We start from the raw sequence: 23,081 nt of genomic DNA on the forward strand, positions 1-23,081 counted from the left end.
TTCTGATGTTGACCAATCTTGCATTAGCTACATATATATCAATGTGAAACAATTGGTGCAAGTAGACAGAGTTGGTTTAGGACAGTAATGGGCAAACATCGTCAGCATTCATAATGTCAACATCGACATACAGCATGTCAACACTGATGAAATATTGACATGCTCAGTGTCGACAAAACAGTTAGTCCTGGCGGTGCCGATTAGTTTGTACTTTATCTACATCCACTTTATCTCTCTCCAAGGCTTAGTGCATAGATCCCTCTACCCCTAATAACCTACTGTATAAGCAAAACACCATTGGTAACTGGCAATAGTATGTCCAAAACCACAGTGTTTATCATTTTATAATGAGAATAGAAATAGTACAAGACAAACTAATGTTTTATTAGGTCTTCACATATTATGCTGTTAAAAGACTTGCTACAGTTTAAGATTTAGCATTTTAAGGTTAGAATTGTGTTAGTGGCAGTTTTAGATCTTGAGCTAAAGGCAGATCTATAATTATAATTTAGCTATGTATCCCAGTTTGGGCTATTGTAAACGTTTGGTTAACTCACTTGAGTAACTTCATATCCAGCTCTTGGGCTGTAAAAGCGAATGGGTACATTTAATTAACAAAAGCTTTTCAAAGTCGCGATTGTCTGTTGTTTTGCTGGCAGAATTTTAAATGGAATAGTATTATTGCCAGTTCAACTAGCATATTATTGACATTTTAAATCCTGCCAGCAAAATCGCCGACAATAGGTGGCTTTAAAAAGCAGCCATTTAGTAAACATAACTGTTATGGTGCATACACACGATCAGATTTTTTCTTCAGATATGGACGATAACGATTTAAAAATCGTTCAGTCGTTCATATCTGAAGGAAAATCGTTCATATCTGACATGCCTGAACGATGGACGATCAACGATGCGCGTTCCCGTTTGTCAGATAACGATATCTGACATCTGATGGGTTTGCAGTCAGACTTGGACGATTCCATTCATTTTAATGCAGTCAAAAATCGTTCAATCGTTCAAATCGTTCAAATCGTTCAAAACTTTGGTCAAATCGTCCAAATCGTTCAAATCGTTTAATCGTTCAGTCGTTCATCTGACAAATCTGACAAGTCTGACAAATCTGACCGTGTGTACGCTCCATTAGTCTTAAAACTAATATTATGCTAAGAATGGGATTAGTTTTTGTTTATTAAATTAGACCTAAAATACACGTGTGTGTATGTGATTATGTATTATCATAAAGTGATTATGTACATTTTTTTTACACTTTTATTTTGTAGGATGCAAAATGTCATCAATATTTAATAGGATCTATTGGTGTCAGTGGGAAGACTAAATGGGATGTTCTAGATGCAGTTATTAGACGTCTCTTTAAGGTAAATATATATTTATTCCACATGGCGAATTGTTACATATGACCAAAAAAGATCTTTATTTCATACACAAATATGTATTGTTAATGAACTGATTACACATTGATAGAAAATACAGTTAAAGACGCAGCAACATTCTTGAACTGAATGATGCAGTGCTGAACCCTGCATTGCTTTAGTTTTAATCCAGAGTCTCCCACTGAGTTTTGGTGGTTTATCCTGCACATCTGTGATATAACTAGAACTTTCAAAATAACCACCATACAGGTGCATGCATATGTTTGGAAATTGAATGGTACAAACCTAAATATGACATATTAATGCACAGTTAAATGTACAATTCTTTGCTAAATAATAATAATAATAAATAATAATAATAATAATAATAATAATAATGTGACAAAAGTTTGGTCACCCTCAAGGCCAGTGCTTCTATTAAGTGGCTTAAGGAGCAGGAGCCTAGGGTGCCAGGACCTGGGGGACACAGCTTAGATTGGTTAGTACTAATATAAAGCATGTTTCTGAAGGATACATACCTATTCTACTTAACGTTGGTGGCAGTCACTGGTTTTATGAGCCACTGCCGCTTAAACACTTGTTTTTCACCTAGTCTGGCTATTTAATCAGTGAGGAATCTGAAGTAGGAAGACCGGCAGCAGGCCCTCCCTTTCCATTCCAGCCAGCCAGTCAAGGAACAGCTCCACCCACCAGTATAAACAAGGAGCTGGAGAGATCTAACGACAGCTGAACCCTGATATATAACATCATGCCTGTCTATGGGAAATAGCAGCTAGTACGGTACCCAACACATGTACCATGTAAAGCGCAGTGGCGTAAGTTCATCCCAGACGCCCGGAGGCAAGTTATAATTTGGTGCCCCCCCCGTCACAGCCGCTGACACTGTAATGTAGCATTTCGCAAGCAGATACAACCGCAGTTGCACACATAATATAGGCATGCCATGGAGGAGTGAGACAGAGAGTTGTGGGTGAGGGAGCGCCGGACGTGTCACACTGACAATAGAAGCTGCTGAGGATCAGCAACACCAATGAGTAGGGACAGGCTATAGATAGACGGAGGCGGCAGCTGACACTGAGCTCTCCACTGTGTATGGTGGCTTCTCAGATGCCAGGAAGAGGTGCCATGTAATGGGTGGCCATGATGGTACTCTCGGGGTATATAGTTACAGCCCTAAGTGGGGTGAATATATTGTTGGCAATGGACGAGGTGCCCCTTCAGTGCTGGAGCCCGGCAGCAAGTGCCTCCATTGTCTACCTGTTAGAGTTCAGCCGGGGATCGGCCGTCCCTTACCGTCCCACCGGCTTCCTCTGACTTCCCGGGCAGTCGGGCGGCTGGTGCGGCGACGTGGGAGGTGCTGAGCATTCTCCCTGATGCTGGTGTCTCGGGCGGCCTGGTGCGCGGGGATCGGAGTTCCTGTCATGGGCGCCGCCATGACACTTCCTTCTCTGACTATCCTTACTTCCCTGACAGTCTGGCCAGTCAGCTGACGCTGTGGACCAATCAGTGGGCTTCCAGGGATATATATCCGGCTCCTGTGTATCAGGTAGTTGCCTGAACAACCATTGTCGCTGCTAGTGTTACTAGTGGTCTCTCGTTCCAGGTTCCCTTGCTTCCAGTGATCTATTCCTGTGTGCAGCTATATCATCCATCTCACCAGTGCTTTACCATCTCAGCCTGTGTGCAGCTATTTCATTCATCTCATCAGTGCTTTACCATCTCAGCCTGTGTGTAGCTATACCATTCATCTCATCAGAGCTTTACCATCTCAGCCTGTGTACAGCTATATCATTCATCTCATCAGTGTTTTACCATCTCAGCCTGTGTACAGCTATATCATTCATCTCACCAGTGCTTTACCACCTCAGCCTGTGTGCAGTATACTATCCATTTCACCAGTGCTTTACCATCACAGCCTGAGTGTAGTTATACGTACCCACCTCTCCAGCATCATAATCTCTGGCTGGCTCCAGTACCACTACCCACCTCGTTACTGGACTCTGAGGTCCCTACCTACGTGTTACAGTATCGCACCGTGGTGCACTCTTTCTAACCGGCAACCCGGTAGAGTGTGTCCGCAGTGCACACTTCCTTGTACCTCAAGTACAGTGTCCCTACGTGCCCCTTACTGGCACAGACCCTTTGGGCCACGAGTGTTCGTCTCTCCTTTTTCCCGCGGGCTTTGGTCACCTAGTCAAAGGACCGCGACCTGCTTACATGGTGCAGCTCAAGCCCATATCCCGATTGGTGGGGTCACTGGCGAACACCATCTCGTGGGTTAGATTCCGTACCTTTGACTAGGTTTCGCCAACGACCAAGACCCGTGGATGCGGAGGTCGTACATTCAGGCCCCTCGCCTCCATTTCCTCCCACAGCCTCAGCTTCCAGAAAAGCGCCTCCCAGCGTGACACTCCCATAGTTCTGCCCCTGGTAAAGCGATAAAAGCAGCTAAACCTTTGTGTCTGTATGCTGAGCTACTTGTGTTTAGCATAATCTTATACCTAAACAAAATGAAAGATACCATCACCTACATGGGGTACATTTACTAATCAGAAGGTTGTCAAAGCTGCTGATGATCAGCAACTTTGAAAACATATTAGTTAGTAAATCTATCCCCATGTGTTTCATTGTATCCAGCCTCATTGCACAAATAACAAACGTATCTCTCAATTAGAATTGTTTTGTGTTCCTTTGGTACACTATTAATACTTTTATTAAACCAAATACAAATAAAACCAGAGAAACAGGGGAAATAAGATACATATATAGCTTATGCAAGATAAAAGTTGTGATTCCAAAGAAATTGTGCAGCTCCTAATGCAGGTACATCTGTAGTATCTACAGATAACAGATAATGTAATGCAGGTACATCTGTAGTATCTAAGTAGTGTAGCTATATGATTTAGATGAAAATAATATCATAGGAGAGCAGGTGAAATGAAAGCTTATGATAATCTTGAAATATATAGTTTGAAATGGAGAGATAGGAGCCTATTCATCAAACGATAAATGGCCCGTTAACCATGCGGAAACACTAGTTTCAACATGTTTTAGTTACCAGTCCATTCATCATCATCCGAGAGGACCCCCTGATATTCAGCAAACTCCGAAAACCGAAAGTTTTTGGAATTTGCTCACGAGAACAAGTGCCATTTTCAGACGGCGCTTGCTCTCCTAGCCCCGCTCCTTCCTTTGGGAAGGAGTTCCTGGGATGTGAAGCGGGATCCCTCCGCCGCCTTCTCACGTGCTCCCTGGCGGCTGTGCACATGCTCTACTAACTGAGGGGACAGCTGCTTTTCAGAGCAGCTGTCCCCTCACCGGAGCAATGATGAGTTGCTTCGGTATAATCGATCCCCCGCTGCGAGTTGGATGCTTAAGTATCCGTCGCAGCGAGTTCAATACATCCGATAATGAATAGGCCACATAATCTCATAAATCACAATTTAACGTGAATAAAATATCACAGATTTAATATACACTCAAACGACAATAATATCTTAAAATAGTTAAAACACAAACATTACAGTAGTCACAGGCATACACAAATGTAGCATTTCAGTGGTCTGTATTCCCAATAATATTGTGACCGAGGAATTAAATGCGGATTAGGTACACACCACTGTAGATGACGTGAAAAAAAGTAATTCACTTATTATCTTAATTGCACTTTAACAGTTATTTCAGCCTTGATACCACACAAGAGAAAAATTAGAATCCTCAGGAAATAAACATTAGGGGCGGGATGTAGCAAAGGTAGAAATGCAGTCAAACCCCGAAAATGCGGGTTTGACCGCATTTCTGATATGCACCAAGCCCCGGAATGTGAAGCGGTGGGTAACACAATCTTCCTGATGATGCTGTTACCCTATAGAAGCCTATCGGCTTCTATCGGGAGAGTGCTGTGAGAGGGATCCCTCCCAACACCCCCCTCGACATGTGTGTTCATTTGCGCATGCGCAGAAGGACGCCAGTGGGGCTTCTGGGTCATAGACCCGGAAATCCCTCCATCGCAAAGAACCACTCTTACCAAGTGAGCGGTCCATTGTGGTGTTTATAATGCATACTGTTACTAGCGCTGGCATGCATGCGAAGAGTTGCATTGCATTCCGAATGCGATGCGTCATGCATCTCGCCCCAGGACAAAAACAGTTACCAATTGGAGGAATCTATGTAGATGTCAAGTCTAGGTCAATGTGTGATCCTGTGACAATAGAACATAATGGGGGCTGATTGTGAGTTACAGATATGTCCTCTTACATCTTTGCTGCTTTCTCAGTAAATCGAGCCATGCACGCATGGTGCGTTCGCACCTGCGACTCCATAGGATTGCATGGTGAGAACGCAGCATGCGACATGGCATAGCGTAGTGCTTGCAGTCTAATTGCATGATGTGATGCGTGCACATGTTTGTAGCGCGATTGGCAAAGATGCAAGAGGACGCTTCAGTAGGAGCAAAGCAAAAAAAGCAAGTAACTTTGTGTCTTTAGCAAACAATATTACATTGCAAACAGTGTCAGACTGTGACATGAAGGGCCCACCAGGAGAATGCAATCACAGAGACTCACTAAGGGGCATGGCCAGTTGCTTTGTAAAAATTAAGTAATGATGAATAGGCCCAATAAAGTGAAACCATAGTAGAGTGCAATAATCCATATACAGATGTGTCCTCACTTACTGTTTGGTTGTCCGTATACCATACGGCGTGGATTGCCCGGCACGACTAAGACGCTCCAAAAGGAGTAGCGTACCGTATTTTTATTTACATTTTTCATCTTATTCGCATTGCAGACGCAGTGAAAAGCCACTCACAGTGTACTAGAGATGCACAGGAAGTGGTTTTACACATGTACAAAGTCAAAAATGAACCACAATGGAACTCAGCATGAGGAAAAGCCATGGTCACTCGTATCGGAGCCCTTGTTACACAGATTCAGATTCGGCCGCAAACAGATGTACAAATGTTGCACATCAAATTGAGGAGTGTAAGCTAGAGATGTTTTGTTGCTTATATGTGTTTTAATTACGTAAATAAAACACACATTTTGACTGAAAAAAGTGCTCTGCATAGCTGAATCGCACGTGACCTGGCTCGCTGAGAAGGGCTATTTGGCGCAATTGAAGCTACAAAATGAAAGGACACATCTGTATTTAGAGTCACTTTATATGTTCTTAAGGGGTTTATGTATCAAGCAGAGCAAAGCATGGAGAAGTGGACCAGTGGAGAAGTTGCCCATAGCAACCAATCAGCTCCTCCTATTATTGTATAGACTGTACTTGATAAATGCTACTTCAAAGCTGATTGGTTGCTGTGCCGACTTCTCCACTGGTTCACTTCTCCACACTTTTCACTGCTTGATACATAAACTCCTAAAGTCATATAAAGTAACTCCAAGTTTACTGGGTAGATTTAATAAATCTCTGCACAATTCAGACTCCTTTTAAACTAGTATTGTTAATGTGAAATAATATAGATGCATAGTACCTAAAATGTGTCTAATGTAATATGTTGGGGGGAATTCAATTAGGTGCAGAGTTTTCTATATGAGGAATAGCTTCAGGTTTCACGTCCATATCTTTTAATCTCTATTTTCCCAGTATGGTCAACCATGGGTCATACTTACCGACTTTGCTGCCTTCTCCTCCTGGAGGGGGCGGCCAAGTCGGCAGGGAGGGGGCGTGGTGGCCGGGAAAGTGGGCACAGCAGGAGGCATGATGGAACCCCCCCACCCCCACTATACAGTGAAAACAGGCAATGTATAGTGGGGGGCAGGGCTACGATGATAGGATTCTCAGTGAATAGCATATAAAACCCCCACGGACCACCCACTTGTGCTCTGTAGGTGGCCAGTTGGAGGGATGTTCAAACGGGTGGAAGGGAGTGCAAGTGGGTGCCTACTTTTCCAGGTGGCGGTAGCGCCACCTGATTTTTGAGAGCCTCCTGGCCATTCCGGGAGAGTAGGCAAGTATGCCATGGGTTAACGCACGCTAACCCAAAGATTCCATGCAAAGTTCTGGAAACTATGAGTTTCCCTGCACGTCAAATGTACAAGTCGCAGATTTTTCCTCAACCGATGGTGCTTCTAAAGACTAACCAATCGGTATTTCAGTGTATACAAATGCTGACAGTGGGCAGTTCAGTCCTTGCAAATATTGATGCACGGATGTACACCAGGGAAGGGCATTGTATCGCCATTGGGTGGTCAACAGCACTGATATGGCTGTATTCGAATCAAGCTTTTAATGTTTCATTTATTTAATTAATTTATGGTTAAGGCGATATGGTTTTTGCCGATATAAAAGCTGTGCCATTTTTATTCAAATACAGTAATGTGCAAAAGTTTTAGGCAGGTGTGTAAAAAATGCTGCAAAGTAAGAATGCTTTCAAAAATAGAAGTGTTAATAGTTTATTTTTATCAATTAACAAAATGCAAAGTGAATGAACAGAAGAGAAATCTAAATCAAATCAATATTTGGTGTGACGACCCAGTGCCTTCAAAACAGCATCAATTCTTCTAGGTACAGTTGCACAAAGTCAGGGATTTTGTAGGATTATAGTCAGGTGTATGAGTAACCAGTCATACCAAACAGGTGATACTGATCATTATTTTCATATGTAGGTTGAAGCACAGTCATTAACTGAAACAGAAACAGCTGTGTAGGAGGCTTAAAACTGGGTGAGGAACAGCCATTAACAATTCTATTTTTGAAAGGAACTATTAACACTTCTATTTTTGAAAGCATTCTTACTTTGCAGCATTTTTTCCATACCTGCCTAAAACATTTGTGCAGTATTGTATATCTTCTGTGGTTTTGGACAAAAACAAAATATGTATATTTTTTATTCCATCAGTGCGCAGCCATTTGATCGAAATGTTTCGGGCTCATCTAAATTTAGCTTTGTATGTTTTAGACTTGTGATGAGGTATAGGAAATGCAGATAATTTTTGTGTAAACTTCAATGTACTGTGGACCAGTATTCTGGTCTCTGCTAATCCTTCTTGAAGTGATACCTGGGTTCTGCATGCCGGTTTGTAGATCTAACTAGCAGAGGAGTAGCATGGAACCATAGCACCCGGAGAAAGTGCATGTCTTAACGCGCCCCCCTCCATGTACTGAACTGTGATAGTGGGGTATGGCCAGCCTGCGGGGGAATATTGAACTGAAGAGAAAAACAGCAGTGGCAGTATCATGCTGGGGCATGGCGGTCCCATTGGGGCAATAGAATGCTTTAGTGATGCACTATCTGAACATTAAGGGGTAGCTCATTTGGCACTGCTTTATTCATGTATAGCACCTAGGATCTGACTTTTATCTCCTTTGAATCATTGTTATTAGTCAATAGAGGAGATTGTATTATATATTGTGATCATTTAATTTAAATTGACAGAATACATGTGCAAGAGTGAAATTCCACAGGGTGCACAACTTATGACTGCAGTTACTGCTCCAAGCAGCTTTCACTGGAGTGGGAACACCTATAGGAAGCTTCCTTCTTAGTTATGCTCCTACTTCACAAATATACATTGCACCTATATTAATGTGAGTACTACTAATCCTGTTCTGTCTACCACCATTATTATTATTTCAGGTCTCCTAATTTTTTTTGAAAGACCTTTCAAACAACACTTTGTGGTCAGGTCTGGGAACATCTCATTACTTTAAATGGCAAAGCAGTGACTTTGTTTAATCTCATACTTAACAATTGAAGTTTAGGACTTTCCCTCAGATGTGTCCTGTTTAAATCCATTGAAGCACAATGAATGAATGAGGAGAGAAGGAGGCAGGGGATCAAAGAGGAGAGGAGAGTGGCAGAGAGTCTATCAGAGAGGGGTGGTGACAGAAGCCAATAAGAAAGGAGAGGGGAGGGGCAAAGAGCTGATCACATGGTAGTGAGGGGAGGGAATTAAAGAGATGAGAAGTGAATGTAATCAATGTGACAGAAAAGGGGAGGTGACAGAAGATGATCACAGAGGAGGGAGGGCTTGAGGGGAGGTACAGTAATCTGGGCAGTTTGAGGGAGCATAAAATGTAGGACGGATCTCAGACAAACCGAGATAAAACTAACAGGCGTCCGTCATACTGTGCAATACCCCATCAATTCCAGAACCCTGGATGGTGCCCTCTGTCCATTTTGGTGCCCGGAGCTCATGCTCCACCGGAACCACCCTCGCTACTCCCCTGCTGACTAGTTTATAAGAAGTTACCATTAAAAGGTGTTCAAATATGTCATATTAATGTTTGTAACATGGAGAGATTCTTTACACAGAGATGCATGAAACATGCAGTTTGTCTAAGGGTGCCCAAACTTGTAAGTAACTACTTACTAATCAGCAATTGTAGAAATTAGTTTTCCATTTACTAAATTTAGCTGATGTTAAATATGCTGTATAATTAAGTTTGAAAATATTCAGAAAGTCTGGTAGCAGCAGATGGAAGATGAGCAAAATATATTGCTAGTAGAGACAGCTATCTACTGAGTTACTAGGCAAAATAAAGGAAATTAGAGCCACTTAGCACAGTTCATCAGTGCTTTTAAACCACTGGGCCCAATTGAAATGAATACTTAGATGTCCATTATCTTCAAGGATTAATATCAAACTGTGAGAATAAAATAAAATCACATAATTGCTGCTTACATTAGTATCAAATGTAAGAAGTGCTCAATTAAAAGAGTTCATGTGCTGATACATCTGTACTCTGGCTGGTATAATTGTATTTTAGTAATAAAATGACTACTGAGTGAGGTGTATAAATGTTGAAATAATAATAATTAGTATTCGCAAAAAAACAGGTATAGAATAAACTGAAAAACATACCCATGGCTAGAAACACATGGGGGGATGGCCATCCAACATTCAGCTTCAGTAACATGTCAGTAAAAAAAAAAGTTACAGTTATAACAATAAGACTGCGCTGAAAAAAGAAGACTGCGCTGAGAGTACCCAGTCTTATTTTGCCGTTACATGTACTTTGAGTGAGGTCGGCAATACCTTTTTTTTTTGAAGACTGAATCAGAATTAAGTACCCATATCTGGTGTGCAATTAAGCACTGGATAACCTTTTGTATTAACAATACTGAGTCCTGCGAAGTAACTTCTCATCCAGCCTGGTTTTAGCTTTTAAATGATTTCCGCTTTAGAAAAACAAGCAGACTCACTGGAATCAAGCCAATGCCTGCATCGTGCAGGCTACTGCATTTCCCCCTTAGTATCTTTTATATACATTAGATTTTTTCAAATTCTTTTGAACAAGGATATGGGTCATTTACTAGTGCTTCTTCCATACAACCCTTCCATAAAGGCTCTTTTTAGTTGATTGCCTTGGAGCCAGTTGAAAAATGTTCATCATGAACTATTGCAGTCACACTTTTGAACCTGGTTTAATATCACCATCGGCCTTGCAATAGATTCTACTTCAAGGGCCTGATTCAGGTGAGTGCAGAAACGCCCGCAGCTACGTCTATTGGCGGTCACCCTCCTGTGACTTTATGCAAATGCCGATACAAAGTCCTTCCCTTGTGTACATCTGTGCATCCAAATGGGCAAGGACTGAGACGCCCACTGTCACCATCTGTACATGTAGTTATACTGATTGGTGTGTGTCCTTGGATGCCACCATTGGTTTCCAATATCTTTACAGTGGTCTTGATTGATCCTTTCCTTCTTCTGACTGTTTGGAAAATGTTTGCCTTTATTTTCAATTTAGTTTTTTTTTTAGAAAGTCTCAACATCACAAAATAGAGAGGCAATTATGTTTTGAAAATGAGTGATGACAGGTAATTTCTCTACCCAGGGGCACTTTAAGAGTACATTGTGTCAAGGTTATTTATTGCATCTGTACAAATTTGAGCATGCAAGATTTTATACGTTTTAAATGTAATTATTTTAGTAGTTTGTGGAAAGATTTTGAAATGTGTGTTTTGATTTGACATATTTAGTACGCAGTGCTAAACAATTTTTCTCCAACCTACTTCACATTTTTTTTTACTGTATGCCCAAAGTTCCACATATCGTGCCAGAGATTTTACACAAGTCAGTGTAAATGTCTGCTTGCTGAGCTGCTCATGATAATGCAGATGTTTTAACAAGCAGGAATATTTGGCATGAAAGTAAGTTATGCTTGCAACTTTCAGTAGTACTAAACTCCCCAAGCTTTCTTTTTAAATGAATCATTGAGGAACTTCTAGCAGTTATTGTAGAATTATATTTTCCAACAAGTTACGGGATCCCAGTGGTCGGAGTTCTGACTGTCAGAATCCCGACAACAGCATTCTGACAGTCAGAATCCCAACGCCCGATGGTAAGTTCCCTTTCCCTAACCCCTAACTCTCCTTTCCTGCAGCATATCCCTAACCCTCCCCCTCCCTGCAGCCTAACCCTAACCCTCCCCTGGCAGCCTAACCCTAACCAGTGGCAGATCTACATTTTGGAGCAATGAAGCTGGAACTGTTTGCAACCAGCAACAATAGGGCAACTTCCAACAAGGTCCAAAGGGCCTTGACCCTTTCAAGGACCTTGCGGCCCAAATGGTGGAGATATAGAAATGCCCCCGGGGAGTGAGAGACTATAGATAAATAGATGTAAAACTCTCCCAGAGAGTAGGAGACTGGGGGGGGGGGTTATAGATCTATGTCTCTATCTACAGAGAGTGAGACACCGTAGATAGATGTAGAAATGCCCCTGATAGTGAGAGACTGTAGATAGACAGATAGATGCAGAAACCCCCCAGAGAGAGAAACACTGGGGAATTTCTACATCTATGTATCTGTATCTACAGTGTCTCTCTCTGGGGAATTTCTACATCTATGTATCTGTATCTACAGAGAGAGACACTGTAGATAGATAGATGTAGAAAACCCCCAGAGAGTGAGACACAGTAGATAGATAGATGTACTGTAGATACCCCCAGAGAGAGAGCAAATGTAGATAGCTAGTTGTAGAAACCCCCCAGAGAGTAAGATACTGTAAGAAATAGAGAGACTGTAAATAGATCACATACAAAACTAAAACTTACTTCCGCTGTAGGATCCCAGTTATTGAACCTCCTCAGTGGGATCTCTAGAATCCCCTTGAGTCTGGTCTCTCCCCATGCTGCGTGCTCCTGCCTCTGTGCTGCATGCTATCCCACAGTCCATTCAGCTTTCAGTTTGTGGTCAGCACTGCAGGGCTGACTTCTGGCAGATGGGACAGCACAAATGGAGATGGGAGCATCTAGTGGCACCTGGAAATACTGCACTCCGCAATGACACTGACAGCAGATCTCTATTCTGCGCCCGGCCGGCTAATAAAGAGCCATCCTCTGATTGGAGCTGTAGATAGAGTGTCTGCCGGCCAGTACAGATCAGGGGGGCTTTCTGGGTAATCAGAAATCCCCCCTAAATGCACTACTCTAGAGCATATTCTAAGGTCAATATTAAGTGCTTCAACTCATTGACTTGTGATTATATCACTAATGTAACCTTATTTTAATAACACACACTCCATTGATTTTGTTGAAAAATTCACTCTTTAAAATTAAATTTTCTTCAGGGCCCCTCAAGGGTTAGGGGCCCTGAAACTTTACTAGTTTCGCAGTAGATCCGCCTCTGACCCTAACCCTCCCCTCCCGAAGCCTAACCCTAACTCTCCCCCCTGCAGCCTAACCATAACCCTCCCCCTAGTGCCTAACCCTAATCCTACATCTTAATCCTAACCCTCCCCCTAACCCTAATACTTAACACCAGAGAGAGTAATCTCTTATTGGATTACAAAGAATTACATTTTTTCCTTAGGATTCAAAAGACATGAGAATTTGTCACTGGATTAATAAAACAGGACAATTTTCCATTGGATTAGAAAACAAGTGTCTGGGGAGTGTTTTAGTCAAATAATCCGTACAGATGTGTACTCACTCCACCAATATACATATTTTTTAATTACTTCTCATCAGAGTATTTTGCATTGCAGGTTTAAAATTAATTATAATTGTTAACTTTCTTTTTCTGTCGTTAGGAATATATATACCGTGTGGATCCTGCTTCTAACTTGAGCTTATCCTCAGATGCTATCACCAGCTACAATATTGGTGATCTAGTTAGATCAAATTATACAGAAGTGCCTGAAATGCTACCTTGTGGTTATCTGGTAGGAGACAATAATATCATCACTGTGAACCTGAAAGGTAAACTTAACATTTAAAAAGTTAAACTTTACATCTGTTTTCATTATAATGAATGTGTTAGGTGTAAAGCATATTTCACATGTTAATTCAGCAGTTGAATTTAGAGAAGATTTCATCACCTTATAGATGTTAGTAAAGTATTCTGTCTCTACATAGAAACATAGGAGGTGATTCAAATGTTTTGCAGGCTGCTTTTTTTTTTTTTTAAGATGCCCGATGGAGCAATTCAATTGTTGCTCCATCAGGGTGCGATAGCTGCTGGTGCCAGCATTTCTGCTCCCACCCTCAGGAGGATTCAGGCAGAAATGTGTGAGACACCGCAGTTAGCGTGCCCTACCCAGAACTTTAGACAGGTTTAGCCGCTTTACACGGCTTAAACCCGGGACGAAGAGAGCGATAATTAATGAGCGCCCAGAACAATTGAATTTCAACACTGGGTGTTCATTAATTATCACGGCTTAAAAAACATTTGAATCGCACCCATAGAATTTAATGGCAGATAAGAACCACTTGGCCCATCTAGTCTGCCCTTTTCTATCTCTCTATCATCAATCTTTCAATCAATAAAAGAATGTGCAAAAGGATCAGAACAGTTGGTAGACAAACTGGCTCTCGCGAGGGAGCATCAAACTACCTCTTTGTAAAATTGAGAGTTTCAGTAAGCAAAATTATGAATCATTAACATACCTGTGCAAAATGTCTGTCTGGCACCTGGCTGACCTGTTTTTTGAACAGTTAGTACTGTGTCAATGCTCTTTCTGGCCCACATCACATTTAAAATAATGACAAGTGTTCTGTCCTCTCTATAAAATTCCCTATGGACTGATTATAAGGAGACAGACAGCATAAACACTCCTACTTAACAAATACTCCACACTAGATGTGAAAATCTGATGAATGTTGTTTTACTGTAAGACAATTACATTTTTAAAACTAATACAAACAAGCAATAGAATGCAATTGCAATATGCACTTCATACAATGCAAACATAAAATCATGAATTGTGTACAGTATGAGAAATTGCAATATATGCAAATAACATGAAATACATACAGGAGATCTGCTACAGTGTACTGTATCAAGATCAGGTTAAGGAGTGCTGTTTCCTGGGGTAAACTGCTGCACTCTGCATGCAGCTGTTAATCTGCATCACACCAGTCCAGGGCTTTGGTACAAGTATCCACAGCTAGCTTTATTTGTGCAGCAAAATAAACAAAATCATAAAAATAAATCCTAGTCTGACTAACTAAACAGAAGTCTCCCTCTCTAAGGGTGGGCTGGGGTGCGAGAGGGGAGATGTCCAACTCACACAAAACAGAATTTAAATACAGCACTTACATAAAGTCATAGTAGTGTCTCTCAATAGGTCTCAGCCTGCTCCCCAGGTAGTGAGAGACTGCCCAGAGAAACTGACACACCTTTTATCAGCCTCTTACAGGTAGTCTGGCAATCAAGGCTGCTCATTATCCTAACAAAAGTTTAGATAGCTCCCATCGACAACTTCCCCATTGCTTTGATCACAGTACATATGAATCATGAACATAAAACACATGAGTGTATATATGCAGAGAATTAGCACAGTGTAATAATGTACTGACTATTAACATACAAATGCAGACATATGTATGCTAATGCAATTGCAACTGCAATCCCTTATGCAGCTGCTATGCTAAAATATGTGAAAGCATGCAGCCGCCTGGAAATGTATTGAGACGCCCACTGTTGGCTTCGTAGATCCAAGCAAGTGTGTTCAAACACGCAGCAGTGATCGTAGATCCGTCAATAATTGACCATCTGAGTAAACCTAAGGTCATGCAAAATGGCCCTGGGAACTGAGACGATGGCACCTTGTTTTCTACATACGGGAAACAAGGTGCCAGATACATGGCTCGGAAATGGTCACAACATGCCTGCGTTTTTTGCCGCCACTCCCTGTTACTTCTCACAAAATGACCTCTGTCAATTACTTGCGAATAAATCCTCACTAGAAACCATAGTCACATTTGATCACAATTCAATCGCGGTGCGCAGTCAGCTGATAAACGCTCAACTGCGTAAATATCAGCATTGCAGACATATCTGAATCAGGCCCTACATTATGAACTGTCACCAGATCTAATGGTAACAAATATAAGTCCAAATTCTTAACATTGTTTCTGCTACATAGAGGAGGATATAGCTGCACCTGTATGATGATGTACATTAGGCTAAAATGGTGGACCTATGCTATCATATACCCAGGGTGCATTGGGGTTGCTTTGATGGAAGCCCCTGAGGTACAAATTAAGCTAATATGAGGCTGACCACTAGATGAACCTTGCACAGAAAAAGTTAATACAACAATATTAAATGATGCTGAATGCATGATAACAAGTGTGTAATAAAATAAGAGTTCTTTTTTTTTATTATTTATTCCAGTGGTCTATTTGAAAACACTAGGGTCACCTGCACCACCTCTAACTTTACTCAGTTCAGTTGTAGAGCAGTGGTCCTTGGTGTGAAATCTGAACAACATTAATTACCAGTATAGTTAATGTTTTACAATGGCAATTGCTTAGTGTATAATATATCCACCATGAGCAAAAAATAATATCCATACCCAGTATACAGTAAAACAGCCTTACAATCAGTGTAGGGGAGATGTTCAATACAGAATAAAGCTGAGTAAAGATAGTGGCTCTTTGTGACTGTCCTGATGATTAAGGGATGTCGTCTAGCGTTTGAGAGAAGAAAAACCTCAGAAGAAGAAGCTGTGATGTTCATGCCAATGGGGATATTGAACTATCTCATACTGTATTCAAAGAGACAGGCTGACAAATGATCTAGGAAGTGAAGGATAAACCTGAACAGAGTGAAATTCAAATGAAGAACAATGCACAGTATTGAATCAGTGAGGTCTAAGGAGTAGAGTGAGATGTCAAACCCACTGCCTTTTGTTCTCAGATCTAAAGTTATGGCTTAGCTGAATGTCTCCATTGGACATATAGTATTACTGTATTAAACCCTTCAGCTCAAAGAGCGGTCAAAAACAGTATATTTTTTATACAGCATATTGTGTAGTCTTATACAACACTATTGTAATAGACAAAGTTAAAACATACAGGACATGATGCAAAGGTGCAAGCTATGTTAAAGTGCACTCAAGTGGATGATATTTGCACATGTGTCTGAATTGCACTGCTAATGCGTCCTGATGGTACCGCTGGAGCAGCAGAACAAATATAGTGGACATTTCTGTGTGGTAACGGGGTGGCTTGCCAGATGCGGGTGTGTTGCGGTCAGCGACTGCTTCTTTTCCCACAGTTGTACTGATTACTGCGGCCATGTTGAGAAAGAGATTCTGCACCTCATTAGGGCTGGCGCAATGTTCGATGGTGCGAATGTTTGGCCGATGGAGTGTTTTAATACGCACATCCGCATATTACCGACGCAACCGGTGGGGGTCTATACAAATCTCATCGGCTGCAGCATTAGCATAAAGAAGCAGTCGCGTTGCGGCAACAGACGCAGTCTCAGCTGCAGTAGTGTGCACCTCTGGGTCAGGCCCATAGTATACACTTTTTAATAAAACAAGTATAGTTTCTTTAGTGCAGATATATCGTTCTATTGTGCTGTGTGTATGGGTGGTCAACCGGCCGCCCGTACACTTGCAAGCTGAGGCCGCAGGGAGGAGATGCGTTGCGACTGCCTGCCAGTGGGACTTGTGGCCAGATGACAGATGATGGTTGTTAAGTAAGTATGAACAACCATCATCTGCAGATATATCTCTTAGGTCTGTACCCAGCTTTAGAGACAGCTGCTAAGGAGATAATAATGTAAGATACAACATCTAAAAAGAAATACACTATAACAAGGTGTCATTGACACTGATCTAGTACCTGATGAAGATAGCATAGTTTATACAGTACCTCTACAAAGACATAAGAGAAAACGCTCAGAGACATGTATATTACACTTGCAAAAATTCATAATTTGTACATCTATCCCCAGATACGTCCTCCCAATGGTCCATCTCATTTTCTGAGGGTCTTGTCTCTCTTTGCCTTGGGGTCAGTGATACTCTCACATGCACGCACCTTCACCACCACAATTTTCTTACCTTTAGCATGTGAAGTAAGCTTAATTTGTGTTAGCGATACATTTGTATTGTGTTTGTGGAATAATTTATCAGTTTTAGATTAGCAATATTGTACTTTGTGTAAGAGTCCAACAGTTTTTGAGCCATAATATTCCAAGTTGAGTCAGTGATTATATGTTTTAAAGTTCATAGGCTACAACTTGTGTATTGATGTGTATTTTTACCTAGTGAACTTTAACTGCATATTACAGAAATGGTTCACAAACATTTATGATATTTTCTTTGTAGGTGTGGAAGAAAACAGCTTGGACAGTTTTGTGTTTGATACCCTTATTCCTAAACCAATTTCTCAGCGCTACTTTAATTTATTGATGGAACATCACAGGATTATTTTATCCGGACCCAGCGGAACAGGAAAGACATATCTAGCTAACAAACTTGCTGAATACGTTGTAAATAAAAGTGGCAGAAAGAAAATTGAGGAGGCAATTGCAACCTTTAATGTGGATCACAAATCAAGCAAAGTGAGTAGGCAAACAGAAATGTATTTATCACTTTTAAATGGTTAGGAGACTGGAAAAGCACGTGATTTTTAAAGTAGCCTGAATTAAAGAGACTGTATACCATTCAAAGCACAAATATAAAAGCTGAATCTACTCCATGCACACAAGAAATAGACAGCTATATAAAAAAGTTAATACAGAAGTGAAGTGCAGACAACATGAAACAATTCCAAAAATGGTTAGAAGAGCAGCAAAGTAAACGTTTCAGGAAAAGGAAAACTTATCACAAAAATATATTTTGTAAAGATAAATTATATAAAAGTTATATAAAAACATAAATTATAAGTGATACTATGTGTATAAACAATGAGTTCTGATATCATTAATTATAAATGGTGATTTATTGTGTCACAATTTCTGTTTTCATTAGGAAAACTTCTATACTGTAAGAATATATTACTATCGATATTAGGAATCACTTGAGAGGTCTATAACCTCTATTAAAATATTTTATTGTTATGTTTTTTTATGGTCACAAAAATCCTCTGGGATAATGCATGGGAGTGCAATATCCCACATATGATAACACAATTTTATACAGTGCACATCATGTAAGACAGAGGTAATTTATATACTATACTTGTTGCTCTTAGAAGAAAACCAGCCACTAAATACCTATTGTTATATAAATCGTTTACATACAGTACATTCTAAGTTTCTCGATGCTTTCAACAACCACAAAATCTCAGTCTCTGCAATGTTTGTAATGCTGGCATAGCTGGCGTGCCCAATCAGACGTGTGCATTTGGCAGCTTTCCTACATACCACTGAATAGTTTCTATGGTGAAGTTCATTATTGTACATCTTTAAAATCCTTCATCTCCAAGTGCTCTGAAATGCAATGCCTCGGATTATAAATCAAAGTATTTCAATGTATGTGTTCTCTCTAATGGTTAGCATTTATTTAAAAACACTGAACCTTTAAAATTGTAATTGCACTCAGACTGAAAGCCACATGATGTTAGTTTGCTAATGAAATTAGTCATTTAGTCATTGTGCTACAGTAGTGCTCCAGTGGGTCCGTTTTAGGTATACTTTAAACTACTTTAGAAGATTGAATTATTCTCTGTGGTCATTTCACTTGTTTGTTACTGTTTATAATTGTACAATTAAATTTTTTTTAACCCATTGCCTTCTGTTTGATTTCAGGAGTTACGACAGTACCTAGCCAATCTTGCAGACCAGTGCACGGACCTCCCGCTAGTGATAATCCTTGATAATCTTCACCATATAGGATCTCTGAGTGACATTTTCAATGGATTTTTAAACTGTAAATATAGTAAATGGTATGAAATTTGCTTTATGGCTTACAACTGTATACACTGATTATTACATGTGCTTGTCCAGTTTTAGTGCTATTTTGTTGTCAATGTTCACACAATTATAATACAAATGACCAGTTTGTAAATCTAGATTAACATATTAATGACCAAAGGCAATTGGTAAACTGATTATTTGAAGTATGCTAATGTAGTGTAGACAAGGACGTGCAGTTTCTTTTTATTGCAGTCTCGTTAACATATTTCCAACACGATGACACAAATCATCTCACAGCTAGTCCCTCTGTGTGAAGACACAGCAAGAGGAAACTAATTCTGTCAAAGCATCGGAGCTGTGTAATGAATTCCACCTGGAGTTCACTGAAGTTTTGTGCTGTGATGAGTGGGGAAGGTAGCTTTTTCTCAGTTACTGAGTATATTGATCAATACACTTGTTGCATCCAGAATCAATAGTTTGTAAAAATTGGCAGAACATTATAAGACTGTTCCAAATACTTCACAGTATATACAGTCATATATTGCAGAACATATTATACATGAAAGTATGAATATACCCAAAAGGTGGATTTATTTGGACCCAATAATTCCAGGATGCCAGTGGATCTTGTTAAAATTCTCTTCCAACCAATACATTTGTATCATGCCTGCTGACATTTCAGGTGTGAGGTGGGAGAGGTTGTGGTGCTGTGAATTATGTCATCGCAGCTCCAGAACACCCACCTCACTGGGGATGTGGGAAGATGTGGGAAGTTGGTCTACTCTTTTGGGACTCCGAGATCTCCCTGAAATCTGGGATGTAAACAAGTATGATTTGTATGGAAACACCTTTACCACCTGTTGTCTCTTCCACCACAAGGAGATACTGTAAGGAATAAATACATGGTTTGAAACTGCTCACTTTTAAAATGTATGTCTTAATGTGATATGTAAAGGTTATGAGTAACTGCCATGACTGCAGTCTATCTACTTTAGTTATTATGCCAAACCTCTTCATTTTGCTGGGCAGGACATTTTTGAATGATGACACAAAATCTCTCTACAAATAGTAGAGTAAAAATAGAACCTGGTCAGAACACATTACATAAATAAAAATTGTAGTTTGACTATTTGTTTTATACAAATTCTGGATTGTAATAATTGCTCAGTGTTTTCCTTATTATCATTGGTAAAGGCATGGACCATGTTTGCTAGAAGGGGAATATTATAACAAGTGTGTTTGGATGTTGTCTCATGAAATGTCTGGATGGATTTTGGGTGTACAAATCTTGTTTTTTTTATATATAGGTAATGTGTAGAAATAGCGCAATTTTCTTGTTATATGAAATCAGTTACAGATGTCACTAGCAACAAACTACAACAACATATTGTGGTATATGTGTTGTACAGCTTTATGTTGTGTTAAAATCTGTTTATAAATTACATTGTTGTTCAAATGCCAGCTTCTGTACAATCACCATATGCCAAAAGGGACATTCACCAAAATCTTAGGTTCACTGATTTAGATCATATTTGCCTACTCTCCACGATTTTCCAGTTAGTTGGTACCCCTGAAAGAGTAGTCAGATCTCCCTCATCCTGCCCACTTCCGAGTGAAATGGGCAGATTGGGGAGGTTATATGGGGAATTTGCATGTCTGTACTGAGGACAGGGCTGAAATGAAACAAACAGTCATTTAGCCCTGCCCCCCTTGCAGACCCGCGAATCGCGGCATTTTGCCGTCACCGGGTCTAATAACATGTAGAGCACTGGCCCTCTTCCTGAAGCTATCACCTGCATCTCCTGTCCGATCTTCTCCTGGAGATGAGTTAATTAAAGTCGGCAAGTATGCTTTAGATTATAAAGATAATCTGTAGTCAAGTACCAACATCTTTACTTCTTCATATTACCTACTTATGTCTTCATATTATTGTTGATTTATTAACAATTTAGTATATATTTTTTATATATATATATATTTATATATATATATATATGTTCCCCTATATGCATTCATAATTGCTGTAGTCCATTAAGCTTTCTAAGCATACCTGACCAGTAATGAAAACCTTGTAATTTTCCTGATTTTCAAGGCATGAGCTGAGAAACCTCATTAAATGTATAAGAAGTGTCAATGTTTGTGTGAATTGCTAAACCAATAAAGTATGCTGTATTTGAGCAATTCTAAAGGCTATAAACAAGAATGAAGCAGCATTTAGATTTTGGGCCTGATAATGAGTCAGATATAGTCATATCATAATTTGCGCCCACCGTGGCAGCCTACAGATTAAGATATGCTAACACAGCTATCTGTCAGTCTTTGTATTAGTGTGATTTCATGCGTCCCAATCACACCACCCACTATTTTTTTGTGTCCATCCTTCAGCCATCATCATTAATATCTGGACTTGTACAAGCCCCATGTTGGGTGCAAGAGACACAGACGTCCCAACTGCACCCAAGCACCTAAATCAAGCACAGAGTCTGGATGCACGCCCACCACACTCCCATCAAACACAGCCACTACATATGTCTAAAAATTCACCGCCCAGAAACATCTATTTGACATTAGTCTCCATTTGTACAAGATCCAACTTAGTTGCAACTGCTGGTGATTTTGGACACAATGTGTGACATATGCACACTATGATTCAAGTGCATGTGCAGTCGCCTCAAAATTGGAAGATGCGTCAGTTTCTTCAGATTCGACCAATTTAAACCCTTACCTCTGATGGTTTATACACTTTAATTCTATAGCTAAAACATGATCTTTAGAGTACACACATATACCAGAGTGTGCCAATGCTGACCTGTTTATTAAGGAAAAATGTAACAATTGGAAAATTACATGAGTAATGATATGTATTAAAGAAGCTTATGCTTATGTTCAGGAGAAATCTCTTAAGGGGCCTATCCATTAGCAGATAAAATGAACGATTGAACAATATATTGTTCAATCGTTCATTATATCTGCTAATGGATAGGCCCTGAACGATGACAGATGCGGACTCCCGCAGCCGATAAATCGCATCTATCATCTCTCCAACATTTTGGTCAATTATTACATATACAGTCAGGTGCATAAATATTGGGACATTGACAGAATTTTCATATTTTGGCCTCTATTCACTACCACAATGGCTTTGAAATGAAACAAACAAGATGTGCTTCAACTGCAGACTTTCACATTTAATTTGAGGGTAATTACATCCAAATCAGCTGAACGGTGTAGGAATTACAACGGTTTCTATATGTGCCTCACACTTTTTAAGGGGCCAAAAGTAATGGGACAAACTAAACAATCCTAAATCTAACTTTCACTTTTTAATACTTTGTTGCAAATCCTTTGCAGGCAATTACAGCCTGAAGGGTGGAACGCATAGACATCACCAGACGCTGGGTTTCATCCCTGGTGATACTCTGCCAGGCCTCTACTGCAAATGTCTTCAGTTCCTGCTTGTTCTTGGGGCATTTTCCCTTCAGTTTTGTCTTCATCAAGTGAAATGCATGCTCAATCGGATTCAGGTCAGAGGATTGACTTGGCCATTGGATAACATTCCACTTTTTAACCTTAAAAAACTCTTTGGTTGCTTTTGCAGTATGCTTCGGGTCATTGTCCATCTGCACTGTGAA

At 40.3% G+C, this 23,081-nt stretch overlaps 1 protein-coding gene across 7 annotated transcripts in view; it reads left to right on the top strand.

The window, feature by feature from the left end:
- The window catches only part of NAV3 (neuron navigator 3), a 383,856-nt gene that overhangs the window by 334,140 nt on the left and 26,635 nt on the right, over positions 1-23,081 (top strand). For all 7 annotated transcript variants that reach the window (XM_088478094.1, XM_088478095.1, XM_088478096.1 and 4 more), the window contains 4 exons: positions 1,281-1,376; positions 13,382-13,550; positions 17,918-18,153; positions 19,342-19,478. In XM_088478094.1, the coding sequence (XP_088334220.1) occupies positions 1,281-1,376; positions 13,382-13,550; positions 17,918-18,153; positions 19,342-19,478 (638 nt within the window). The remainder of the gene's footprint in view (positions 1-1,280; positions 1,377-13,381; positions 13,551-17,917; positions 18,154-19,341; positions 19,479-23,081) is intronic.

This window comes from Taudactylus pleione, unplaced genomic scaffold (assembly GCF_031769625.1).
Source record: "Taudactylus pleione unplaced genomic scaffold, aTauple2 ptg000207l, whole genome shotgun sequence".
NCBI lineage: Eukaryota > Metazoa > Chordata > Amphibia > Anura > Myobatrachidae > Taudactylus > Taudactylus pleione.